Below are 26,337 nucleotides of genomic sequence, written 5' to 3'. Positions count from 1 at the left end.
GGAAAAAATTTCTGTCCACTCTGTCTAACCTACTTCCCAGACAGATGTCCCGCGCACCTTACAGCCTTTGGCTTCTTGGGTTTCCTCACCTCATAGCAGCACCTTTAGACAGGGTACCACAGAGAGAACATAGATCTTTTCAAGTCATCAGCTCTGATGCCGGAAACCCATGCATGGGAGTGCAGATTCTGCCATCTCTCTCTCTTTGATTCTTTTTTCCTCATGTTCAAATCAGAAAACTACATACACCAATGTCCAACTGGGGAAGGACATACTGGTCCCTGCTTTCTGCAGACACGCCTTATTCTCCACGAGTATTAATTAGGTCATTTCATGAACTTCATTTCATGAGGCTAGTGAAAATGAAAGTGTTAGTCACTCAGTTGTGTCCAACTCTTTGCCACTCCCAGGCAAGAACACTGGATTGGGTTGCCATTCCCTTCTCCAGGGGATCATCCTGACCCAGGGATTGCAACTTGAACCCAGGTCTCCTGCACTGAAGGCACATTATTTACCATCTGCACAACCAAGGTAGGTGCAAACACACTGTGTTGCTCTACTGGCTTTCTCTGATCTTTTCTTTCTATGGAAGGGTGGGGAGATTAGAAAATGGGATACTTGACTCTTTTTCCTCCTTGGTTTTAGATTGTGGTCACCAATTTGGGGACAAGATGAAAAGTCCCTCTCACGATCATAAAAGGCCAGAAGTGGGCAGTGACCCAATTCTTGGAAGCCACACCCCTTTCCCCAAATAGTTGGAATAATCCCACTCACTCACTGGCATATGAAATTATCCAGCCTATAATACTAACCACCCTATATTTTAGGTCTGTCTCTGAGATGGACATAATCTGTCTCTGAGACAGAATATTCCATATTCTGTCTATGGAATGTGTATCTCTCTAAATAAACCTGCTTTCACTAAAATAAAATAAAATAAAAATTTGAAATGTTATGTTTGTTTTATTCTGCTTATTGTGCCCCAGTTAGAAATATCTAACTTTTCAGTGGTGCATAAATTAAAGTTGACAAATGATTTTGCTTTTCTTTCAAATGCAAAGTGCACATCCCTGGTTAATCCATGATTACACTTTCAAGGTAAGTGAAAGTAAAAATGAAAGTCGCTCAGTCACATCCAGCTCTTTGCTGACCCCATGGACTATACCCCAGGGAATTCTCCAGGCCAGAACACTGGAGCAGGTAGCCTTTCCCTTCTCCAGGGGATCTTCTCAACCCAGGGACTGAACCCAGGTCTCCCACATTTCAGGTGGATTTTTTACCAGCTGAGCTACAAGGGAAGCCCAAGAATACTGGAGTGGGTAGCCTATCCCTTCTGCAGCAGATCTTTCCGACCCAGGAATCAAACTGGGGTCTCCTGCATCGCAGGCGGATTCTTTACCAACTGAGCTATCAGGGATGGGTATTTATTGCCAGAGAATAAATTCACTCACATACTGTCTCCTGTGCTGCAACAAAACCAACCCACTGGAACAGGACCATCAAATAGTAAGTGCTTGGGTCTGCAACTGTAGAAATGTGCTTCCTCAGCTATTGAATGCAGTAAAAGAATCTGATATGGTTTTGATTTTCAAAGTTTCCCCACATCACTTTTCCCAAAAGCAGAAAATAAGAATCTAACTGGAATTTCCTGTTCCGGATGCAATACCCTGAAGTCTTATTATACTGCGCTCTCTGTTTTTATTTCAGGAATGTACTGAATTACCCCACTCAGTAATGTGTGCATTAAAAAAAAAAATAGCATAAAAGCTTACTTGACTGACAGCTTCCTATTTCTAAGAAGGTGATTTTTTTGTAAAATTCATACTAATAACTTTTGGAAGGTAAAATTGAATTTTTGTGTTCATATCTTCTTCATGTATTTAAAGATACCACAAAAACAAAGGTAAACTATAGAGTGCAGGCAGGCATTACTGCCTTCATGGTTGTACAGTGAAATTATTAGTGGAAATCCTTCTGCTATCTTGAACACCTCTGAATTATAATTATCGCATTTAGTTTTGCTAGTACATTTTGTTCTTTTCAAACCTAAATAATGTATTTAAATATACAATAAATGGTGTTTCAGATTCACTAAAATTCACACAGATTGCCAAATTAGCTGCTTTTATATATTCATTTTTATTACCAAATGAAATTATTTTCACCTCCATGGGAATAAAGAACATACTGTCACAAGGTGTCTTTGGTATAAATACCCATTCATCTATGTATAATAAAAGGCTTTACATATAACTGGGGGAAATCTTTGCCTTAGGAAAAGGATGCCATTTAAATTTATAATTGCAGAATTAGATAAGATAAAGTTCCCTTATTGGTGCTTTATTTTAAAGAGGATAAGAAACTATATTTGTTGCCGCATTATATTAGATTGAAAGTAGATTTTAAAAAGCCTAAAACAAGTGACCCAAAGGTTTTAATCTAATTAAAATTAACATTTTATTTAATTCCATACTCTAGTAGTTCACCAATTAATGTCAGCTTGGTTCCAGATAATTGTTTATATTCTTTAGAGGAGAGTCTTTGAAAACACACACATTAATTTAAAAATGAATGTAATTTATTCATGTGGTCTAAAGCTTCTACTTTATTTAAAAATTAAAGTATTTAATGGTATTCTGATTTTCCTTTGCTATCAGTGTCAGGAATCTACAGTCAATACTGTAGGTAAAAGAACTGATTTTGACAAATGGTAGCCTGTGTCATTGAAAACATAATTGTAATTTATGGAGTGGAAATGGCATATTGGAGTAGACAGAAACTTCTACCACAGGTGAGGTCACAAAAGGAAGGGCTAACATACAACTTTGGATAAACATTTATTCTTCCTGGTCTGGGACTCAATTTGACACACAAGTTGGATTATCTTACTAGGGAGAAAGGTAGTCAAGAACTCTAAGTAGAAGAAGTAATAAAACTCAAAATGAAGATGCTTCTGTCTTCCAGGAAGAGATTTATGCATCTCTACTCTTGAAGCAGAACTTCCCCAGTTTTTTATGTTATTAGACCTCAAAACAAAAACCTGAGTCCTAAGATTAAAACCATGTAGAGGATGATAATCAATTTTCTACCACTAGATGGAACCAGAAAGCTGTTTGCATTCTCAGGATAAGAAAAATCGCTGTGAAAGTGGCTATAACAGAGAAATGCCATTGAGCTTTCAAGCATTCTCAATAGTGAACATAAACAGTGAACATCCTTTTGAAAGCGATTTCAAAAGAAGAAATGAAATAGAGCTCAAACTTTAAGTTTGAAAGGCTGATTGTACATGAAAGTGTTCCAAACTCATTTCCCTTAAAGTTTGTTTGTTCTTCAAAATCTCTAGTGTGGTTTTCTGAAGTGCTCAGTTAATTCAAGAAGTCACCTAATTATCACACAAACAAATCCTAAAAACACTTGCAAAGCCTTTTCATCTACTTTTTAAATTGTCAGGTGAAATAGAAATTCATCTCTCATAATGACACTGCAGTCTCAGCTCTTTAATTCCATTATTAAATAGATCCTACCCCACTGATTTTCAACTGCTCTCCTTCAGCATTCATAAACATTTATAGCTAAAATGTGCCATCTCCCTGCCTCTCTCAGAACACAGACTGCTTGCTCACAGAATAAGTACCACGTGCTTAGCTTATGGTCAAGCTCTCTGTGCCCTGATGCTTTTGAATTGCTCTCTGATATTTGTCCTTTTAGTTTAGAACATCACAGTGACATCTTCAAGAAAGTTGTCTTCCATAAATATTAATATTGGGGATATAGAAGTTTCATAAGCTCCTATAGCTATTATTCACATTTTATCTTTTTGAGGATTTTTTTTTTTTTTTTTTGCTCTTTTAAAATTATGTGTAAGTAGCAAGTTAGTGTTCTTGCCTGGAGAATCCCAGGGATGGGGGAGCCTGGTGGGCTGCCGTCTATGGGTTGCACAGGGTCGGACATGACTGAAGTGACTTAGCAGCAGCAAGTTTCTTTAGTGTCTGTCCACGTTATCATTTGGTTTAGCCTCAAGGTGTGCAAACTAATCTTACCATAGCTAAAAGAACCTGTACTAACCTACTAGGAGATCTACTAGGAGAAATCTACTACTAGATCTACTAGGAGAAATTTATAACACATTCCAAACATACATAAGCCATGTCTACAGTGTGTGCTGCCTGTACTGAATGTTAGATTTTGTGATCGGAATGTATGTATGTTTGTGTTTATCGAACTTCTAACATAGTGCCTTACACTGTATGGATGCAAATAATTATTATCTGCGGAAAGGATGAATGAATGAATGACCAAACATTACAATTTGTTGTTGTTGTTCAGTTGCTAAATCGTGTCTGACTCTTCCCGACCCCATGAACTGTACAGTCCACGGAATTCTCCAAGCCAGAATACTGGAGTGGGTAGCCGTTCCCTTCTCCAGCGGATCTTTCCAACCCAAGGATCAAACCCAGGTCTCCTGTATTGTGGGCAAATTCTTTACCGCGTGAGCCACCAGGGAAGCCCCAGCATACCAAGCTTCCCTGTCCTTCACTATCTCCCAGAGTTTGCTCAAATTCATGTCCACTGAGTCAGTGATATCGCCTACCACCTCATCCTCTGCCACTCTCTTCTTTTGCGTTCAATCCTTCCCAGGATTAGTTATATTTTAACTCTAGTGCTATCTTAAACATGTGATTTCATTCATAAATTGATGGAAATGCTTCCAAATTCTGGGCTTAATGTGAAGAGTTTTGAGTTATCTCTTAATAAAAATATGCTATTAAATTGTATTACTATATCATTATAGAAGATTGTATCAATTGTGGAAGGTTGTAGACTGCATCACTGTAGAAGATTGTATCAATCTTCTATTGATCACATTCTCTGAGGTGTGAGACTAGAGAACTAGCTCAGGGAAGATTCCTCTCAGGGCTATACATATATAAAGTATTAGTGACTATAGATATAAGTCTTTTGATTTTCCGTTCTGTAAGTTGAGCTGTTAGCCATCCTCTTCCCTTCCATCTCTTCCACCTAATTTTACTCTAAAGTATCATTTGCTGCACCTTTTTTACATTGTTAAACATGTAAATATCTACATTTTGTTCACTGGCTATAAATAAATCAATGGCTTCATGTAAAATTGGAGAACCATTGTATACCTTAAACTTGGGCAATGCTACATGTTGATTATAGCAAAGCTGGAAAAAAATATATTATATAAGGCATGAATAAGGCATGTTCTCTACCTTAAATGAAATTATGCCCTATCAACTAGGAAAAAATAAAAGGACCTTAATACATACTCTGGTAGAATGTCATAACATTCTACATGAGCTCATAGAAAGGAGACATCACGTTAAATTGGGGAGCTTAAAAATATTCACAAGGAGATAGAATCTTTGAATTTCAGGAAAATCCTCTAGGAAAGCAGAAGAAAAAAATTCAAGGCAGAAGGAACAACATTTAAAAAGATGCAGAAGGCGGAAACCATGAAGTATATTTAGGATCATGTTATTTGGAGAACATGATACATAGAATCATGAGAATTAAGGACATAAAAATAAATTTGGATGAGAGCAAAGAGGGTCCTCAATAAATAAAATGAACACACTTAAATCTAATTTGATAACAGAAGATGAGATATTAAGGGACTGAGCAATATCTGTATTTCTCAAACTATGTTTAATAGAATAATGTTCTAGTTGATCTTTCAATAAGTGGAAAAACATTTCTCAGGTAACCAAATAGATTTTGGATACACCTAATAAAATGCATTTCTATGCAGATTTTCAGTGAAGGTTAATCTCTGCAGAAGAAAAATGAGTAACCTTCAGATATATGATTCAAACCTCCAGTCCTGCAATCTGGGTGTGTGTGTGTGTGTGTGTGTGTGTGTGTGTGTTTGTGTGTGCTTGTCATGGGAGAGATGAAAGGCTCACCAGGGACCACAATCTTAACTGCCATGATCAAAGAAGCCGACTTCTGTGGAACCAGCAGAACTATTTGCTTTCATGCTTTCTCTTTTTTATCTTCCTGGGAAAGACTAATGAAGTGGCAGCCTTTGACCAGGCTTTGCTTTCTTATCATCTCCTCGTTCATTCATCCTACCTCAAAAAGTCTCCATTGTCCAAAATTTTCTCAGAACTTCCCAGAAACCAGTGACCTCCGAATTCTGTTTGCTTCTTCTCCATCTTAAGCCATCTGTATTGTTAACACTCCAGTTATTTTTTTGGAAATCCTTGCTCCTTTTTATCCTGTGATGCTACACTATATTTGCTGTCCTTTTCTCCCATCTGTTTCCTATAAGGAGTAATTTCCCAAGGAAAAGTCTTAAGTGATCATTTCTCCCAAATCCCCACCATTTCTTCTTTCAGTTCTGTGGCCCTGAACAACCCTGATTCCTCCTCATGCTCGCAGGCTCAGTTGCTTCAGTCTTGTCTGACTCTTCGGGAGCCTATGGACTGTTACCCCCCAGGCGCCTCTGTCCATGGGATTCTCCAGGCAAGAACACTGGAGTGAGCTGCTATGCCTTCCTCCAGGGATCTTCCCGAACCAGGGATCGAACTCTCATCTCCTGAGTCTCCTGCATTGCAGGTGGATTCTTTACCCAATGAGCCACCTGGGAAGCCCAGATTCCTCCTCAGGAATCAGTAATTCCTACAAGCAAAGGTACCTGAATCAAAAAAGCAAATAGATTCAACCCCAAACTCCTTTCTCCTTCTGTCAAAACCACACATTTTACAGTTCTTTCCTGTCCAACCTGTGTGTGAAGACATTTTCTTCCTCTTTTCCCCTTTTCTATATCCATATCTAATCAGTGGCCAAGGTTCATAAATTCTAACTTTGAAATATTTTTCTTATCAATTCTCTTTCCTTCCCATTAATAAGCATAAAGAGCAAAGAATATTACCTCTTGGATGGGACTAATGAAATAAATATTTTTGTGAAATTAAGTGGAAAGGAAAAGAAAATATTAAATTTTGATAGCAATGGAATATCAAGATGGGTCAGCTGAATGTCTATCAACTGTTCTGATAATTTGGCAAATGTTTGCTAAAATCATCACAGTCCATGTTTGACAGCTTACAGTGATATCTGCTCAATGAATAAATTTCTGTTCATCTTTCTAGTATGTTTGCCAAATAAATCAAAATACTAATTTAATTGACAATAAGAAAAGCTCCTGCCAAGAGCACTGAACACTCAAATGTAAATGGAGTAAGAGGGGAAAATTGAGAAGGGCTAAAATACAGAGTAAACGTCAATGAATAAAAGGGATACAGTTATTCAAAGTCATCTAAAATTGACCCTATCTAGTTGACTCACTGATCAACTAGAACAGGAACGAGTATATTAACATCTAAATAAAGAAAATGTAAGATCGTAGGAGCATTAATGAGCCTTGTGAGATGCACTGGTCTAGGTCATGGCTAAGTTGATGTGAAAGCCTCCTGCTTAGTCATTCAGTATTTGCGACCCCATGAACTGTAACCCTGCCAGGTTCCTCTGTCCAGGGGATTTCCCAGACAAGTATTACTGGAGTGGGTTGCCATTTCCTCCTCCAGGAGATCTTCCTGACCCAGGAATCGAACCTGTGACTCGTGAGTCTCCTGCATTGGCAGACAGATTCTTTACCACTGAAGCCACTTGAAGTAATCAGGGAAATACAAAACAAAACCATACTTAACATATGGTTTCCATCTTTGCCCCATTTCCACAGGCTAGAGGAAGAGAATTAAGAAACGTATGAAGGTTAAGTGGAGAAATCTAATTCTAAGGCTGAATTAGGAACTCCACTGTCAGACCTAAGGGAGGACTGTCACTAAATAAGCTGCCCTCTCTATCCCTAATTCCTGCTTCCTTTGTCTACCTTATTTGCTTCAGAACACATAATTATTATTTCCTTAAGTACCTACAATCTACAGAGCATTTAATTTAAAAATACATTTTCAAATTAGACTACTTTAGATTTTGTATTATATTTGTTTCTGTGTTGGATCTAAGTCTTTAGCTTGTGTCTATCAACTAGTTTTAGTCAATCACCATTTGTTATAGAATGAACTTTTAATAATATTATTCCTTCTTTTTTAATGGAGAAATTTGAGTATTACTGTAGGTATTGTCTCAATTAATAGTTTGATAATCCCTACATAAAGCATTTCTAGACTACTCAACATTTCCCCATTATACTACTTAATTTAGCTCCCAAGTTTGCTCTCTTATTATTAAATCAATATATTTGAGGTCTCTACTTTCTGCTGATGCTTAAAGGCAAAATTTTAAACATGTTCTGTTAATGAGTGAATCTTCACTATACCTTCAATTAATGCATAAGAAGTTACTTTAGTCAAACAATATTATTAATAAAATATATTAGATTTTTAAAATTAAGTGATCTATTAGGATGATCATTTATACTAAAGTGATGGTATTTATCTGTTTAAGATAAGCTAGAATATATAAAAGCTCTTACAACTCAATAATCAGAAACAATGTGATTAGAAAATGGACAAAGGATCTGAATAGGTTTTTGCTCAAAGGTGATGTGAAAATGGTCAATAAGCCCATGAACTAATTGTAACGTTATTAGTAATCAGGGAAATGCAAACCAAAACCATAATGAAGCACCACTGTGCATTCAATAGGAGGATTATGATGCAAAAAGCAGATAATAACAAGGATTGCCGAGGACATGAAACTGGAGTCATGATAGACTGCTGATGGCAATGTAAGATGATATAATCCCTTCAGAAAACATTTGGGACATTCCTTAAAAAAAAGGCTAAATAGAATTACTGGTGTGGGGGGTTGTTCAGTCACTTCAGTCACATCCAGCTCTTTGTGACTCTATGGGCTGTAGCCCACTGGGCTCCTCTGTCCGTGGGATTTCCCAGGCAAAAATACTGGAGTGAGTTGACATTTCTTCCTCCAGGGGATCTTTCTGACACCCAGGGGTTTAACCCTTGTCTTTTGTGTCTCCTGCGTTTCCTGCATTGGCAGGTGCTTTCTTTATCACCAGCACCACCTAGGAAGCTCATGACTCAGCAATTTCTCTCCTAGATATAGACCCAAAGAAATTAAAGGACATGTCCACATAGGAATCTTTACCTTCATATTAAGAACAGCCTTATCCATAATGCTGGAAACAACCCAAGTACCCATCAGTTGATGAATAGAAAAGTACAAAGAAATATATCCATACAATAGAAAACTACTCAGTTTAAAAAGGAACGAAGTAATGATACATGTTACAATATGGATGAACCTTAAAAACATTATGCCAAGTGAGAGAAGCCAGTCCAAAAACAGCATACACTGTATGATTCCATTCATATCCATCCATTGTAATATTCCATCCATTGCAATATGCAATGTCCAGAAAAGAAAAATCTATAGAGATAGGGTAAGGTTTGTGTTTGCCTATAGGTGGAAGAGTTTGGATACAATGTGGGCTATTGCAAAAATGTAGAGAGTTTATGAGATAATGAAAATATTAGGATTTAGCAGTGATAGTTGCACAATTCTATGACTATACTGAAAACTACAAAATCGTATATCTTAGTAGGTGAACTATATGGTATATGAATTATATCTCAATAACAAAGAAAGTACTTTTGGTGGATTAAAGCATTTATTGTGTCACTTAATTGGGGAATGATTTTGCAGGTCAATCTTACTTATAGGAAATCCTTACTTATGTAGTAATGTTTTCAAGATGATCACTTTCTTTTTTAATATGACAAAATTCATTAGAGTATATTAGGAAAAGTCCTATTTGAGGAGATGCTGAAATTCTTTTTAAATTTATACGAAGTGCAATGTTCACCAGGCACTATTGTGTGCCAATAAATAATATTTACTAGGAGTTGGAAAATGTAATTTAACCATTCTATAAATACTAATGTGTGTTAGTGTTGAAGGGCTTCATTTTATCATTTGTGCAAGAATGAAGCTGACTAAATTCTCAGCTCTAAAGCTGTACAAATCTGTGACAAAGATGGATGACAAAATAATGAAACCATAAGTTCTATGAATATTCAACTAGTTGGTGACAAAGTTTTCAGTATTTAATTCCATCAAAATGCTGAGTAAGTCCATCCAAGAAAAACAATTTCATTTGTGGTCCTGTTACATTGTTTCTATTGAACATCTTAAAGGCTTATCAGTGTATAGAACAGAAATGGTTATATTCAGAACTTTGAGAAAATTGCTTCTGGGAAACTCTTTCTGTCTCTATAGAGCAGAGACATAATTAGAGGGAAAAGAGGTAAATCTACTTAAAAACACCAGAGGGAATTTACTATTTTTCAATTATCAATTTCCTCCAAGCAGTACTAAATCCCAGGAAAGAATTTCCTTTTCCTTGACTTATTTGATTTGTCATTTCACTTAAACAGCTATCAATTAACTCACTAAATTTAAATGATTATAACTGCAAGCACCACTGTGGAATTTATTTAGAAAATCAAACATTTTGTCTAAAATATCCAGTAAGGAATATGAAAAGTATGAAATGTGGTGCAACATTTATCTTTTTAAATAAGAGCAGTGACTATATTCACTGATTGTATTTTACTTGATAATGCAAGTCAAAAACAACATCTATGGTTTAGGAAACTCTATCAAAAAAACAAATGGGAAAAAATGTTCTGGTGATATAATTTCCCTCAGTACCCTGAAATTCATTAAATAATTTCTTTTATACTACATTAGCTAATTTTATCAACTAATTTATCATTCTATAATACTTATAAAATTTTAATTTTGAGCTCATTTGCATACATACAGCTTTCAGATAAAAACTTACCTCAGAAACAGAAAAAGAATGACTTTAAGACCTTTCAATAGTGACTGCTGTCATCCTGTTTTTCAAGATTTTATTTGCTAAGTATTAATTTTGAAAGTAGAAACAATACCCTAATTCTAGGCCTAACTAATGAGGCAGGCATAGAATTTAGGATAAAACAAATCATCTCTCGATTAATTAGAAAAGACAGCAAATCACTGTCAATATCCTCTATGTCTTGGACCCTGTAGTAGGTCTGTAATTATCTGTCTACCCTCTGTCTACCAGATGATGATAACTCACACAAATACAAGTAAAGGTACATATCTAGCTGTATACTTAGGCTTACTGTATTTCTAAATCACATAACTACACTTATATAATTCTTTTTTATAATTTAAAATGCATTATCTTAAAGAAAAAATATACTTACTGCCCTCTAGAGGTATGAACCAGTAGTGTAATAAGTGTAGATGTTGCTGGGCATATACAGTTTAAAGCTAACATGGCGTATTTAAACTCTTCTTCACAAACAACATGATCTGTTTGAAATAAAATAGGTAAATTAGAATAATTTACCTTGGGATAGTAGTATTTTAAAGTAATATGTAAAACACAGAATAAAATTACAAAAGCTTCCATATAAATACACTTGCTTCAGAGATGTTTTTACATGTGCAAATTTATCTCCAGGAAAAATGTTTCATAAGAAAGAGTACTAGACTGTGAGGTAAGTTATTGAGGTACAGGGGGGTTCTAACCCCAGATATGTCTTTAATAAAACTGACAGCCTTTGGCAAGAAGTTTTTTTCCTGTGCCTCATCTGTACAAAAAGGTAAGAAGTTGGTAGGTGTGAGGCACAGCCTGTATAGTAAATTTAAGACTAAACACAGTCTCCTTTACTTCTGATAATTCTATGGTATGAAATATAATAGTGCTGATTTATAACATGATTTATTTATCAAATCCATAGTCACATAACATAAAGACTTAGAATTACTTATTAAAAAATGTGGCAGATAATATTTGCACAATAGATAAGTAATAATTTGTACAATCAAAACAACTACCATTATCAATCAATAAAAATTAATCCTGATATAAATATAAATTATACCTTAACCTTAGAATCTAAGGTCATAAATTCAGAAGATGATAGAGTCCAGTTAGAAACAATAATAAATGGCATAAAAAGAAACTCAATGACATAAAAACAATAGAGAGCTAGAAATGATGACACATGGTTGGGGGGAGTGAAGGTCATGTTAAAAGGAGTAATGCCATTCAGCCCAAGTAAATTGTTTTCATGCAGGAATGAGGGCCCAGATGCCATATGCTCAATTTTCCACAAAAATAACATTTTAGAGAACCAATTAATGTTTGGGAAAAAAAAAAGCTGTTTGTTTTGGGGGAAAAAACCTTCCCTTCCAAGTAAACTTCTGTAGCTGATATTGAAAATAAAGACTGCTTAAAGTTCTAAGAAAGTAAATATTCTTAGGCAGAAAATAGCAGTTTTAGCTAATGAAGAAATGGGTTGAATTTGTGAGTCTGATCTATGAAATGAAAACACACACTATACAATTTATGACGAAACAAGATTACTTGGGAAGTGATTCATTAAATGTTCCAGATAGATAAATAATAACCTTACTCTTGTTTGCATAACATCAGTGAGCATATGAAAGAGCCCATTATTTTTCTTTTTCCTTCATTTCCTTAATTCATTTTTTCTTTTACATTTTATGGAAGAAATTATAAGCTATGGTTACACATCAGGGTTTACTCTTTAAAAAACTCAAGAATCTAACAATGCCTCTTTTTTTTTCTGCTTGTCAGTATTATAATAAAAATCTATAAGAAAAATCTCCAAAATATATAACCATGATTTAATAGTTTACAGGAAGATTCTAAGTTCTATTTTGAATTTAGAAAAGTATTCAAAGTATCTGCAAAAGAACAGTGACTTAAACCGCTATTTTAATATTTCTCAAATAATTTTAAGTATATAATGCCCAATCTATGAAAATAAAGTTACAAAACTGTTAAATGAAGAATAATTTTACTTTAGAATCATATGATAGCCAAACACATGGGGTCTATAAATTTTAAACCAAAAATTGAACGCATGATTGAAGAAAAGTATGTATATGTATTATGACATGAGATAGAGTATTTAAAAATCCACCCACTACCAGAAAATTTGGAAGGTATGATTACCATATATGCAATACCAAAGAATGCTCAAACAACCACACAATTGCATTCATCTCACACGCTAGTAAAGTAATGCTCAAAATTCTCCAAGCCAGGCTTCAGCAATATGTGAACTGTGAACTTCCAGATGTTCAGCTGGTTTTAGAAAAGGCAGAGGAACCAGAGATCAAATTGCCAACATCCGATGGATCATCAAAAAAGCAAGAGAGTTCTTGAAAAACATCTATTTCTGCTTTATTGATTATGCCAAATCCTTTGACTGTGTGGATCACAATAAATGGTGGAAAATTCTGAAAGAGATGGGAATACCTCTTGACCTGCCTTTTGAGAAACCTGTATGCAGGTCAGGAAGCAACAGTTAGAACTGGACATGGAACAACAGACTGGTTTCAAATAGGAAAAGGAGTACGTCAAGGCTGTATATTGTCACCCTGCTTATTTAACTTCTATGCAGAGTACATCATGAGAAACGCTGGGCTGGAGGAAGCACAAGCTGGAATCAAGATATCCGGGAGAAATATCAATAACCTCAGATATGCAGATGACACCACCCTTATGGCAGAAAGTAAAGAAGAACTAAAGAGCCTCTTGATGAAAGTTAAAGAGGAGAGTGAAAGAGTTGGCTTAAAGCTCAACATTCAGAAAACTAAGATCATGGCGTCCGGTCCCATCACTTCATGGCAAATAGATGGGGAAACAGTGGCTGACTTTATTTTTGGGGGGCTCCAAAATCACTGCAGATGGTGACTGCAGCCATGAAATTCAAAGACGCTTACTCCTTGGAAGGAAAGTTATGACCAACCTAGATAGCATATTGAAAAGCAGAGACGTTACTTTGCCAACAAAGGTCCATCTAGTCCAGGCTATGGTTTTTCCAGTGCTCATGTATGGTGTGAGAGTTGGACTATAAAGAAAGCTGAGTACCGAAGAATTGATGCTTTTGAACTGTGGTGTTGGAGAAGACTCTTGAGAGTCCCTTGGACTGCAAGGAGATCCAACCAGCCCATCATAAAGGAGATCAGTCCTGGGTGTTCATTGGAAGGACTGATGTTGAAGCTGAAACTCCAATACTTTGGCCACCTGATGCAAAGAGCTGACTCATTTGAAAAGACCCTGATGGTGGGAAAGATTGAGGGCAGGAGAAGAAGGGGACGACAAAGGACAAGACGGTTGGATGACATCACTAACTCAATGGGTTTGGGTAGATTTTGGCAGTTGGTGATGGACAGGGAGGCCTGGTGTGCTGCAGTTCATGGGATTACAGAGAGTCGGACATGACTGAGTGACTAAACTGAACTGAACTGAATACCATATGCAACTATTAACTTTCCCTTGGCTTAATGTAGAAACCATATTTCTTCTAGCAGGGGACCATGAGAAAATGCGGTAGTTATATGATAGTTTGAAAATATTCCATCTTATTTTCCTTTAGTGCTAAAAAATAAAAAAACTGGGCCCCCTTCCTTCCATTTTCCTCAATTAATGTGTTATCTCTGGTTGGTTGGAAATGGCTGAAGTACAATCATGTTGCACTGGCTAATGTTTCAAAAACTATAATAATCAGTGGGAAAGAGAAGAGAAAAGTTAGCTTTAGGCATCATTTTTATGTCTGTATATGCTTTTTTTCTACAGGTAAGTAAAGTTTTTACAGTGTCTATTAACCCAACAAGCAATGTACACATTTCTGGAGGCAATTGTCTACATAGATACAAAGTTTTGAAAAATTTTAGTAAATACTGAATTATTTAGGAAGACAGTTACTGTATAAACTTAGAGAAAGTTTATTTTGTTAATGATATATGTGAGTCATTAATAGAAATTTAAGATCTGATCATTAATGTTGTCAGTAGCAGGCATATATTTATTGGTGCAAGCATCTGTTTTGTGTTGTCTTTTTTTGGTTATTCATATCTGGGCATTTACAGTGTTGAGATACATGCTTTCTTACTATTAATTATTTCTCTTCTGTTTTTCCTTCATATTACAAATTACATATTCTATTAATTATTTAAAGTGTATTCATATAGATATTTACATTTACTCTGAATTTTGTTCCAGGCTAGTAAAGGAAGTGTGACAAAATATTTATCATACAAAAGAGATATTGGATCAGATAGGTTGAAAGCATCCATCTTAGATTAGTGAGTTAATATATAATCTTGGGATTCCTTGTTAGATAAAAAGAAAAATCAGTACTCTTTATAAAGAAAACATATATTTCACCAATAAGGATGATTGACACATGAAAAGGAATACTATAGCATAATAGTCTTCATTTACACAAATTAAGAAAGGTGAAACTCATTCTGCAAATCAAAATTGAATTTATCTCTAGATGTCTCCTCTCAGGCCCAAATCCATCTCTCCTCCTCAAACATTTATACTCACTGTTATTTCCTAACTTGAATACAAAAGCAGAATATTCTTTCATCTTATTTTGCCCCTCATTTCCCAATGTCATATGACTGCCAAGGTTTATGGATGGTACCACTTTGGTCCTCTGTCACTTTCTCATTCGCCTCCCCCCCATTCCCACTCTTAACTACTTATTGCAGGCTTCTGATCCTTATCCATGCTCTTAAGGGCCACTTATCAGCTTCTAGAATTAAAATTTATTTTTTTTAATTTTAGAAACAATATGCTTCATCTTGTGTACTAGATGTAGAGAGCAACCTATGCTTAAAAACACTATTGTTTTTGCAGTTAAATGTGTGAATACTTTTACTAATTTAAAAAAAAAAAAATGAAGTTCAGTATGGGGTTTACTACCAAATAACTTCAGGTCAGATTTTACCACTAACAGAAATACTAAAATATTTTCTTTTCTCAGAGTTTTCTGGATTGGGGGATCCCAAATCAGCTAAAGGGATCATGGACCTTTATATAAACACTAATAATCTCTCACTTGGGGTAATAAAACAGCTTCCTAAATGCTTGTCTTGTTTTGCAACTTTTTGGCATCCCACTTATCACCCTTCTAAGACTGTGTTGGCAAATACAATTGCCTCAGTCATGAATGAATAAATGACATTTACCGCAATATGAATGGATTTAGAGATGATTGTATTAAGTGAAGTAAGCCAGACAGAGAAAGACACATATCATATGATATTGCTAATGTATGGAATCTAAAAAAATAACACAGAAAAACTTATATATGAAGTAGAAATAGATCCACAAACATAAAAATAACAAATGTATGATTATCAATGGTAAAGCAGAGGGAGAGATAAATTAGGAGTCTGGGATTAACCTATACACATTACTATATACACAATAGATAACCAACAATGACCTACTGTAAAGCGTAGGGAACTATACTCAATATTTTGTAATAACCTATAAGGAAAAAGAAAATATATATGTATGAAGAAAAAAAAATATATATGTATGGAGAGAGTTAATTCTTGGGTAGGTTGATAAGGAGTCTGGGGCCCCAGAGGAAAAGAAAAGGACAAACTTTTCTTTTTTCTACATTCCTTTGTCATAGTCACATAAAACTTTTTTTTTTTTTTTTTTTCTTTAAGCCCAGAGCTAATGATTATACAGTAAAACAACTCATCTTCCTCAAGGGTATGTTTTTCCTTAAACTCCTTACCAATGATTATATAACAACAACATATCCTGCACAAAGACATGTTTCTCCTTCTTAAAAAAAAAAAGTCTGACTAATCCTGTTATCTTAAAATGTATACTGTGGGAGTATCTGGTAAGACCTTTACATCCTTGAGATGTTCTTTTGATTTATTGTTAATAACCAACTGAGAAAGTATACAGCTCCCTTCCTAAGACTAGTGACAGGACACTCTCCACCACCCTTCTGATATCTACGTCAGAAGCTTCCTCTATTCCTTTTTCACTGTAATGAAACTTCTGCCACATGAAGTTCTGAGTGTCTGAAGTCTTGCCCCTGGTCCTGAAGCTAATTCTCTTCTTCAGAGATCACAACTCCAACGTTGTCCACCGTAAGCTATCAGTATGTGTAACTGATTCAAGCTTCATTAGTAGCTCAGCTGGTAAAGAATCTGCCTGCAAACAGGAGACCCTGGTTCAATTCCTGGTTTGGGAAGGATTTATCCCCCTGGATAAGGGATAGGCTACCCATTCCAGTATTCTTGGGCTTTCCTGGTGGCTCAGATGGTAAAGAATTTGCCTGCAATGTGGGAAACCTGGGTTTGGAAGGTCCCTGCATTTGGAAGATCCCCTAAAGGAGGTCATGGCAACCCACTCCAGTATTCTTGCCCAAAGAATCCACATGGACAGAGGGGCCTGGTGGGCTATACAGTCCACAGGGTGACAAAAAGTTGGACACAACTGAGCAACTAAGCACCCAGCACATAACTGATTCACGTGGCTGTACACCTGAAAGTAGCACAACACTGTGTATCAACTATACTTCAATAAAATAATTAAATAATCAGGTAAAATAAAAATGAAACTGTGCTGGCCAATACAGTTGCCTTGGCCACATGTGGCTATTTAAGTTTAAACAACCTAAAACTAAACACAAATCAAAGTTCAAAAACAATAACGTTCTCAATAACACTTGACTACTGGCTAGGTATTCAGTTCAGTTCAGTTCAGTTGCTCAGTCGTGTCCGACTCTTTGCGACCCCATGAACCGCAGCACGCCAGGCCTCCCTGTCCATCACCAACTCCCGGAGTTTACCCAAACTCATGTCCATTGAGTCGGTGATGCCATCTAACCATCTCATCCTCTGTCGTTCCCTTCTCCTCCTGCCTTCAGTCTTTCCCAACATCAGGGTCTTTTCAAATGAGTCAGCTCTTTGCATCAGGTGGCAAAAATACTGGAGTTACAAGGCAAATATACATTATTATCAATAGCTAGAGAGTGCTGTTTAATCTGCCAAATGGACTAATGACCTTTCATAAATCTGAAAGCTTTATAGGATATATTTCCAATTCCTTAAAATGTCATTCCTAGACTGTCAGAATTTGGGTAATCTTATTAACATAATACGTTATTCTTTCCATGACCCTGCTCAGTCACAGTGCTGCTAAAATTGTTCATCTATAATAACAGGAGAGGAGGTAGAACATATGGGAGTTCTACCTTCAGGCTGGTGAGTATGTGCGTAGGCAGAAGTTTATGAAAACTTTGTTTTCCTTCCTATGGTCCTACTTTCTTAGTGAAGTAGGTTGGAATGTTGATAGGAAAGATGTTGGAGGTGAGAAGAGAAAACATGGCAAAGCTGTTTAAGAGAGGGTAAAAAGAAACAGATTTGGGAAACAGAATGACTGTTTGGCACCTGCTAGACCCCTAAAAATTAGTGATCATGAATTTAAAGTGGGACTAGCCTATGGGTTGCCTTTTGTTTGGATTCCTCTGCCCATTCAAATGCATGGAAGTACAATCCTAGAAGACAGTTGACACTAGAGTTGATTTTTGACTAACGAGTCGAACTAACAGAGGGTCAACAAACTGAAATGCCAAGGTAGCTGCTATGACAACCAAGCCAGAGATGGGGATGGGGCAATAAAAGCCAAATAAGGCAAGTGTACGAAAGTTCTTAGAAAAGAACTTTGAGCACGATCACTGACACATGGAAAGGACTAGAGGAAATCTGTTCCAATTTCAACATTCTCTGTAATCACTGAAAATAGTGAACAAGAATCTATGCTTAGGAACAGACAAGTTATTCTGTACAGCAGGATGGTCTCTAGTCAAAAAATTTACCGCAAGGTCTTTGCAATTCATGTCCCACAGGATAATCACCATTGACCTGGACTAATGTCTGCCATGTGCCTCCCTTGCATTTTCCAAAACCCAATATTTTATTACAGTTATCTTTCCCCACTATTATATATGCATATAGGGTGGGAGTGGAGGTAACTAACTCATTTATTGGTTTGTCATTGCCAGACTATTAGGATCCACAGCTAGAAATGACTTTGCATTATTGAGATATCCTAGACTTGGAGCTAGATTCAGCAACTGAAGCAACTTGGCTGTGTTTTTCATAATAATGGATGAGAATCTTTCCTGGTGGCTCAGATGGGAAAGAATGCTCCTCTTACAATGCAGCAGACCCAGGTTTGATCCCTGGATTGGGAAGATCCCTTAGAGAAGGGAATGGCCACCCTTTCCAGTATTCTTGGCTGGAGAATCCCAGGGGTAGAGGAGCCTGGTGGGCTAGAATCCATGGGGTCACAAAAGAGTTGGACATGTCTGAGCAACTAATACTGAACACATCTATCTTACTGTATAGAAAAAATACTGTACATGGATACTCGGGTGGACAAAAAGATTTGAACTGTGGCTGAAACTACTATCGTCTATATTCATTCTCTCCTTGTTCCTTAGTAAAATGCCCTCCTTTTCCCACACATATCCCCAAGTTTTAGCTGGGTGGGTGGCTACCCAGGGGGAAATGGCATGTATCGGCTCCTCAGTTAAACATGGTTACTAGACCAAGTTTTGTAAACTTCTGTGTTAATATTTGGCAGACAAAACCAGTTTTGTCTAAATTCTTTCCCTCTCACTGGTTTGGCCACGTATGTGGCCAGTTTTGATTATGCAGACAACAATCACTCCTTTGCAGAGATCAAATCTGTCCATGTTTTCTAATTCTCTTTCCTTGTTGAACAAAACATTTCCTCGTTTGAATTTACATATATTCCGTCTTGTGTTTCCTTCTTGTCCTTGTAAAGTTTCTGTTTGTTTTGACTCAGCTCTCTCTCTTGTTGCTTGCTCTTCGAGCATAAGTGCATGGGATCCAGTGGGGTCACCACCGAGTGTGTCAGGCCCTGAACAAGGTCCTGTTCCCTCAGAGCTTCACTTGCCTCATCTTTGACAATGTGAATAGTAATAGTATTTACCTCATGGGATTTTCTGAGGAGAAGAGTAGATAATGAGAACAAAATGCCAATCAGAATGCTAGACAGATGATGGTGATCATCTTCATTTAGATCACTGGAAAAAGTGAAAAGTGAAAGTGAAGTCGCTCAGTCATGTCCAACTCTGTGGCATCATGGACTGTAGCCCGCCAGGCTCCTCCATCCATGGAATTTTCCAGGCAAGAGTACTGGAGTGGGTTGCCATTTCCTTCTCCAGGGGATCTTCCTGACCCAGGGATCACTTAGATGATGCTAAATGTTTATCATCACAATTCGGCATTACTAAAAATGAAATTTCAATAAGCCATCTTGAAATGTCAGTGACACAGTTTAAAATCTTAAGGAGTAAAAGGATATAACTCCACTGATACAAAAGCAGACTACACACATGCACAAAAAAGTGTGACAACACGACTCAAACTGTTAATAGTAGCCATCTTAAGGAAGGGGAAACAGTTTTCAGGACTGTGACTTTTAAACAGCAGGATTATGTGAGATCCATGGTTTCTATTTTATTGCTATTTTTATCATTTTTGATTTGAAAGCTTTTCAGATAAGCAATTATAATTAAAGTTATAAAGTTATCAATAGACATGATCAAATCTATTTTGATCTATTTCGACAGAAAGTCGATTTGTTAATTACATTTTAACAAGTCAGAAATTTTTTTTAAGGTCTGCTTCACAGTATTTTCTGAGCTCGTCTATGATTTAAACTACTGGAAGCTTCTTCTATGCAGTTGCTAGGTAACAGCTCTTTGGAAAGCTGTAAACAGCAGCGGCCAGTGCATGAAACCACTCTAGCCCTGGGTTTTGATTTACAGAAATCAAATATCCTTTGGAAAAGAGCTTTCAAAGAGAAACACGAAATGGGGTAAATTTTAAAAATTGAATGTTATTTGTTTTTATTTTATGGGAAAAGAGTTTATTACATAGACCGACTGGACAAATTGTGTTATAAATCTCTCACATAACCTTTGCTTATTAAGCTCTGTTTATAAGCATGAGTGGGTTTATTGCCATGAAAATTGCTTCTTCTTCAAGGAGAATAGACAATCTCTAACAATTGAGTTTTATTTTGATATTGTTGTTTAAATCAATAAATTACCAGTTGGGGTTTGTGTGTGTGTGTGTGTGTGTGTGTGTATACATGAGCAGGCATCACACTTCTTCCAATTCTAAGACTGTGAACCATTCAACCACTAAATGACTAAGAATAGATTTAAGTAAAGCTTTAAAAGTCATTTACTTTCACAAGATTTAAATATAAGATTCTTATTAAATATACAGAATTCAACTCAGCTTGACGTTGGCAACATTAAAAAAACAGATTTATTTCACTTCAGTAATACTGAGTATAAAACACATTTTTGTGTTTTTCTAATTACTTGAATCCTTATGCTATGTTAATGCTGTAACTTTTTTAATGTATCACACTAATTAAAACCTCAAAAGAGGAACCAAGTTTCCTATATCCTAGAGCAAAACAGTTTTAATTTTATTAACCTTTTTCTCTAAACCATGTCACAAAAACAGAAGTATTAATATTTTTTTGAAAAATTGCTGACTTCAGAACTCAATTTATTTAGATGCTAATGGAAAGCATTTCTCACTAGTTTGTGATAGTAATTGATGTCATGAAAATTGAGAGTGAATGATATATTTATTGAATTACCTTAATCATATTGCAATAATAATAATCCCAAACAATATTTCACCTTTTATGCTAAATGATTCATATACATGTACGTATGGGTGTGTTATTAAAGCTCACAAAAGCTCTATGATATATATTGTGTTAAACAGTTTCAGATAAGGAATTAGACTTTCAGAGAGGTAATGTAACTTGCCTAAATCCATATTAAATTCAAACTGCCTATAAAGAACTCTACAAAAGCTATACAAGTCTAAAATTGATTAACCGAGTGCATTACAATATATGAATCTTCTAGTGGTTTTCCTGTCTCCTGAACGTTCTTTAAAGCTTACTACTTGCTACTAGATGGATAAGTGGCTCAAATCACCACTAAGTTGAACTGATGATTGAAAAAATACAAACACCATGTTACTCAAACTCCAACCATTTAATGACAGAGTTTGGAAAGAATTGGCCAATATTATAGCTGGACTAAAATGATTTGAGTCACTGATTCAAAGAGCTTCTGAAACACCTCTAGGAGACTTATTAGTAGCAAATATACAATGATAAATTTTAGGACAAGAATGCAAGCACTCTAAGAATTTAAAAAGGATATCTTTCTTTCCCTCAAGGAATCAGAAAAAAAATCCCCATAAAAGTGATGTGTAAACTAAGATTTTAAGGATAATTAAGAGTCTTTAGTTGAAAGATGAGGAAAACATGCAGTTTCTTAAAAGTTTTCTTAAAATTTCTTTTAATTTTCTTAAACATAAATCAGAGAGGTAGGAAGACATTTAAATTTCCACGGAGATAAATTAACAAATAAAGATTTTAAAATGAAGGGGAGAATAATATCACAAAGTTGCAGACAGGGCACCAGGCATTGGGATCCAGCAAGGAGATGTCTGTGTGTGTTAGTCGCTCAGTCGTGTCTGATTCTTTGCAACCCCCTGGACTGTAGCGCACCAGGTTCCTCTGTCCATGGAATTCTCCAGGCAGGAATACCAGAGTGGGTTTCCATGCCCTCTTCCAGGGCATCTTCCCAACCCAGAGATCAATCCTGGGTCTCCCAAGCTGCAGGCAGATTCTTTACCATCTAAGCCACCAGGGAAACCAGCATGGAAATAAGGAAAGACTATTGTAACGGGAGAAAAGCAGGAAAGAGTGGGTGAAAAGGAAGTGACATTGGGGAGATACGGTAGCAAAAATCTGAGGAAATCTTTCATGCATTGTTTTCCCCCATCTAAGAATTAAGTGATGAGCTAAAGTTTGAAACTGTAACTGCAAGAGTAAGAGCGTGTTTTAATAAAAGAAAAAAAAAGTGCACACTGTGAAGGGCCTGTGAGCTGCAGGACCATGAATTCACCAATAAGAGTCTGACTCACTGCGTGAATTTTGTTTCTAGTGGCACTTACTCAGCCAAGGAGCAGGAGAAAAGGATCCATCCATGTAGGATTTTGTTTATGTGTATGTTTGCTATTGTCAATCAGGAGCCATCAAAAATCACAACAAAGGGAAACAGTATACTGATATGCAGCTATGACGGACCGCAAAGTCCAGGCGGTTTACAGAGGGCAGGACAAACAAGGAAGGTGAGGCGCAAAAAACTCTACACTGATGAGGCACTGAGCTGGCTTCTCAGCTAATTGTGATGAAAGACAGATGTCTCTTTTCAATTTCCAACTTATTGCAAACACATATATGGTTCTATTTTGCATGCGTGTTCTTGCCTGGAGAATCCCATGGACGGAGGGGCCTAGTGGGCTACAGTCTATGTGGTTGCAAAGAGTCGGAGATGACTAAGCAACTAACACACACACACACAGAGAACTCATGCCATATATGACTCACCTACGAACTCGATATGATCCAAACCAGTCTACTTGCTTTCCAAAGAGCAACAAACTGCAATGCATTAGGATGTCACAATGTCAGATTGCTATCAAAGTTTCTACATGCTCAGTCTCAACTGGGTATTTATTTTGTAGTCTAGCAAAAGTCAAGGAGGGCATGACAACCCAATCCAGTATTCTTGCCTAGAAAATTCCATGGACAGAGGAGCCTGGGGGGATACAGTCCATAGGGTCGCAGAGTCAGACACGGCTGAAGTGACTGAGCATGCACAAGCTAGTAAAAGTCTATAGACTGAAACTGGCCTTTGGACCTCACTTTGAGCAGCACTGTGTTAAAAGCTAATTGAAAAGTATTGCATCCCTGAGGTGGAAGAGGGAGGCTTTAGATGGCACTGGATGGCTGAATTAACAAAACAGACAGAAGACTGAGTTTGGGTGATGTGAGGTCTGAACAGTTAAATAGGCCTGGAATCACTTGGGAGGATGCAGGATCCAGGTGCACGATTCTACTGCATGTCTTTTTCACTCTAAATCTCTGGAAACCATTGTCATTTAAACTGGAAAATAGACCTTCTGAATCACACATTCTATGAGGATTAAAATATAATCCCAGAACTCTTAGAAATAAATTATAAAATAGGAAAACGTGGCAAGGGTGGTTCTGTACTTAATTGAAAGAATCATTGCAACCGGAGTCAAAAGATGTAAGATTGAATTCCACATCTTTAATCATGTAAGGCTTAGAGCAACTATGCCTAGTATTATATTAGACAAATAAGTAGTAAGTATATCTGTCTTACAAAAATGTAAACTTTAAATTAAAATAACACAGAATAGCATGCAACAAAGTACAGAGTCCCATAATATGTTAAAGTTTTTTCTTTCATAAAAATAGGCAAGTAGAAATATGCACTTTTATGAGTCCACACCCTTTCCTTATCAAAGAAGGAAGATGCTACAATTTTCTTGATCTTCCCATGACAACCCATAGCCATATTTAGAGTTGTCATGTACGATCTGTGACAGTTCTTTTTGTCTGTGTCATTACCCTGGACAAAGTTGCAAATAAGATCTCACCTCATCTCTTCTATTGGGTATTTAAGACACACTTAATGGGCACTGCCTAATCTTGGGCAGTGTTCCATAATAACCAAATCTTTTCTTTTCCCTCCAAAATGCATCTGCAGAGATAGATGGTGGATAGAGATAGATAGATGATAGATAATAGATAGGTAGATAAGCACTACTATCAGCTAGATATTCATCTAACAATCTTAATAAAGAGACATACAAAAGGCCATTGAAATTTCAATTTTACCAGGAGGCATATGCAATTTTAAAGGAGTCACTGGATACAAAGTGAGGTTGATTTAAGGGAATAATTGAGCCAAGTGCCTTGTCTTGCTGAGTCTTTGCCTACCATGAGATAATCTTCCTCCAACGAGCCCTCACAATTCTTCAATATGAAGTTCACATCAACAGATTCCAAAAACTAAGTTTGGCATTTCAGTACTTCATGATCCACACACTCTTTTTGACTTTAGGGGATAATTCTAGGGGTTGCTGAAAATTCTGCCTTAAAAAGTAACTATTAGAAAAATGAACTGATTTGAACTATTAAATGATGGATCTTTGGATAATCTAGAGGCAAAAATCATAAAGAAGACAGTGACAAATGTACAAAAAAGATACAAAAATTGTGTTAGAAACACCATAAGCACAACCCAAAGACAACTGGCAAACTGAAAAAAAAAAAAAAGCAACTTTTAAAAAGTCAAAATATTTGTAATTTTAAAATAAGGAAAATCTCTATAATTCACTAAGAGAAAAATAGCCACCTCTGTAGAAAATAAGGTTAAGTGGGGTGTGCTTTATATACAAACACACACACAAAGTAAGTGGACAAGAGATATATGAAAATGTGCAACTGTTAATCAAAACTTTAAAAGTAAAATGAACTATTATGGCAACACTACATATCGCTTAACAGCACATGGTCTGGAGACAATGCATATTCAAGATCGAGCTCTACCACTTAGTATGGCACCATCAGCATTTCACTTAGTATCTCCGTTTCTCAGTTTTCTCATCCATGAAATGGGAATGAGAATAGAATCTACACAGACTAGCTTGCTTGACCAACAGCCTCTATGATTCCCATATCCTGGTATTGGATCCTGTGTCATCCGTTCCCTCCTACACAGAATATGGCTGATCTATGTGACCAATGAGATACTGTGGAAATGACAGAGAGTGGTGGTCATAAAAGACCCTGTGGCTTCTGCCTTGCTCTCTCCTGGATCAGCTGGTGTGGCAGAAGCAGGCAACCACATCACAAGGCCCTCAAGCAGCCCGAAAGAAAAGTCCCAGAGGTAAGGAACTGAGCCTCCTGCCACAGCCAGCACTAACCTGACAACCATGTGAGTGCTGAGGGGCCACCTTGGATACAGAACTTCCAGTCCAAGTCAAGCCTTCAGACAACACAGACCTAACTGACATCTTTACTGCAACCTCACAGGTATCTGGGTTATTACTTCTCCCAAATTCCTGACCCACAGAAATTGTGAGATAATGAGTGCTTATTGGTTATACCACAAAAGTTTGAGGTCATTACCCAGCAATAGATTACTAATCTACTATCTTAATGGGGCTTCCTTGATGTCTCAGTGGGTAAAGACTCTGCCTGCAATGCAGAAGACACAGAACACGAAGGTTTTTGTCCCTGAGTCAGGAAGACCCCCCCGGAGGAGGAAATGGCAACACAGTATTCTTACCTGAAAAATCCCATGGACAGAGGTGCTTGGTGGGCTACAGTCCATGAGGTCACAAGAGTCAGACACAACTGAGTGACTAAGCACAATTATCTTTACAAGATTATGATGAAAATTCATTGATTTTCTGTAATGAACTATAGGGAAATAAAGTTTAAAAAAGAGGGGATATATGTATAACTGATTTACTTTGCTGTATAGCAGAAACTAACACAACATTGTAAATCAA

The 26,337-nt window shown here is 36.6% G+C and overlaps 1 protein-coding gene and 1 long non-coding RNA gene across 10 annotated transcripts in view; one reads left to right on the top strand and one right to left on the bottom strand.

The window, feature by feature from the left end:
* Positions 1-26,337, bottom strand: part of KCNT2 (potassium sodium-activated channel subfamily T member 2) — a 436,001-nt gene that overhangs the window by 135,038 nt on the left and 274,626 nt on the right. For all 8 annotated transcript variants that reach the window (XM_070767900.1, XM_070767905.1, XM_070767902.1 and 5 more), the window contains exon 14: positions 11,208-11,316. In XM_070767900.1, the coding sequence (XP_070624001.1) occupies positions 11,208-11,316 (109 nt within the window). The remainder of the gene's footprint in view (positions 1-11,207; positions 11,317-26,337) is intronic.
* The window catches only part of LOC139176314 (uncharacterized), a 37,972-nt gene that overhangs the window by 4,538 nt on the left and 7,097 nt on the right, over positions 1-26,337 (top strand). The window contains exon 3 of one of the 2 annotated variants that reach the window (XR_011560716.1): positions 411-1,506. This is a non-coding gene — a long non-coding RNA (uncharacterized lncRNA). Of the gene's footprint in view, positions 1-410; positions 25,856-26,337 lie in introns of both variants that reach the window. The other variant, XR_011560717.1, reaches the window with a different exon arrangement.

The sequence above is a fragment of the Bos indicus genome, chromosome 16 (genome assembly GCF_029378745.1).
Source record: "Bos indicus isolate NIAB-ARS_2022 breed Sahiwal x Tharparkar chromosome 16, NIAB-ARS_B.indTharparkar_mat_pri_1.0, whole genome shotgun sequence".
NCBI lineage: Eukaryota > Metazoa > Chordata > Mammalia > Artiodactyla > Bovidae > Bos > Bos indicus.
This window is presented reverse-complemented; position numbering and strand designations above follow the sequence as displayed.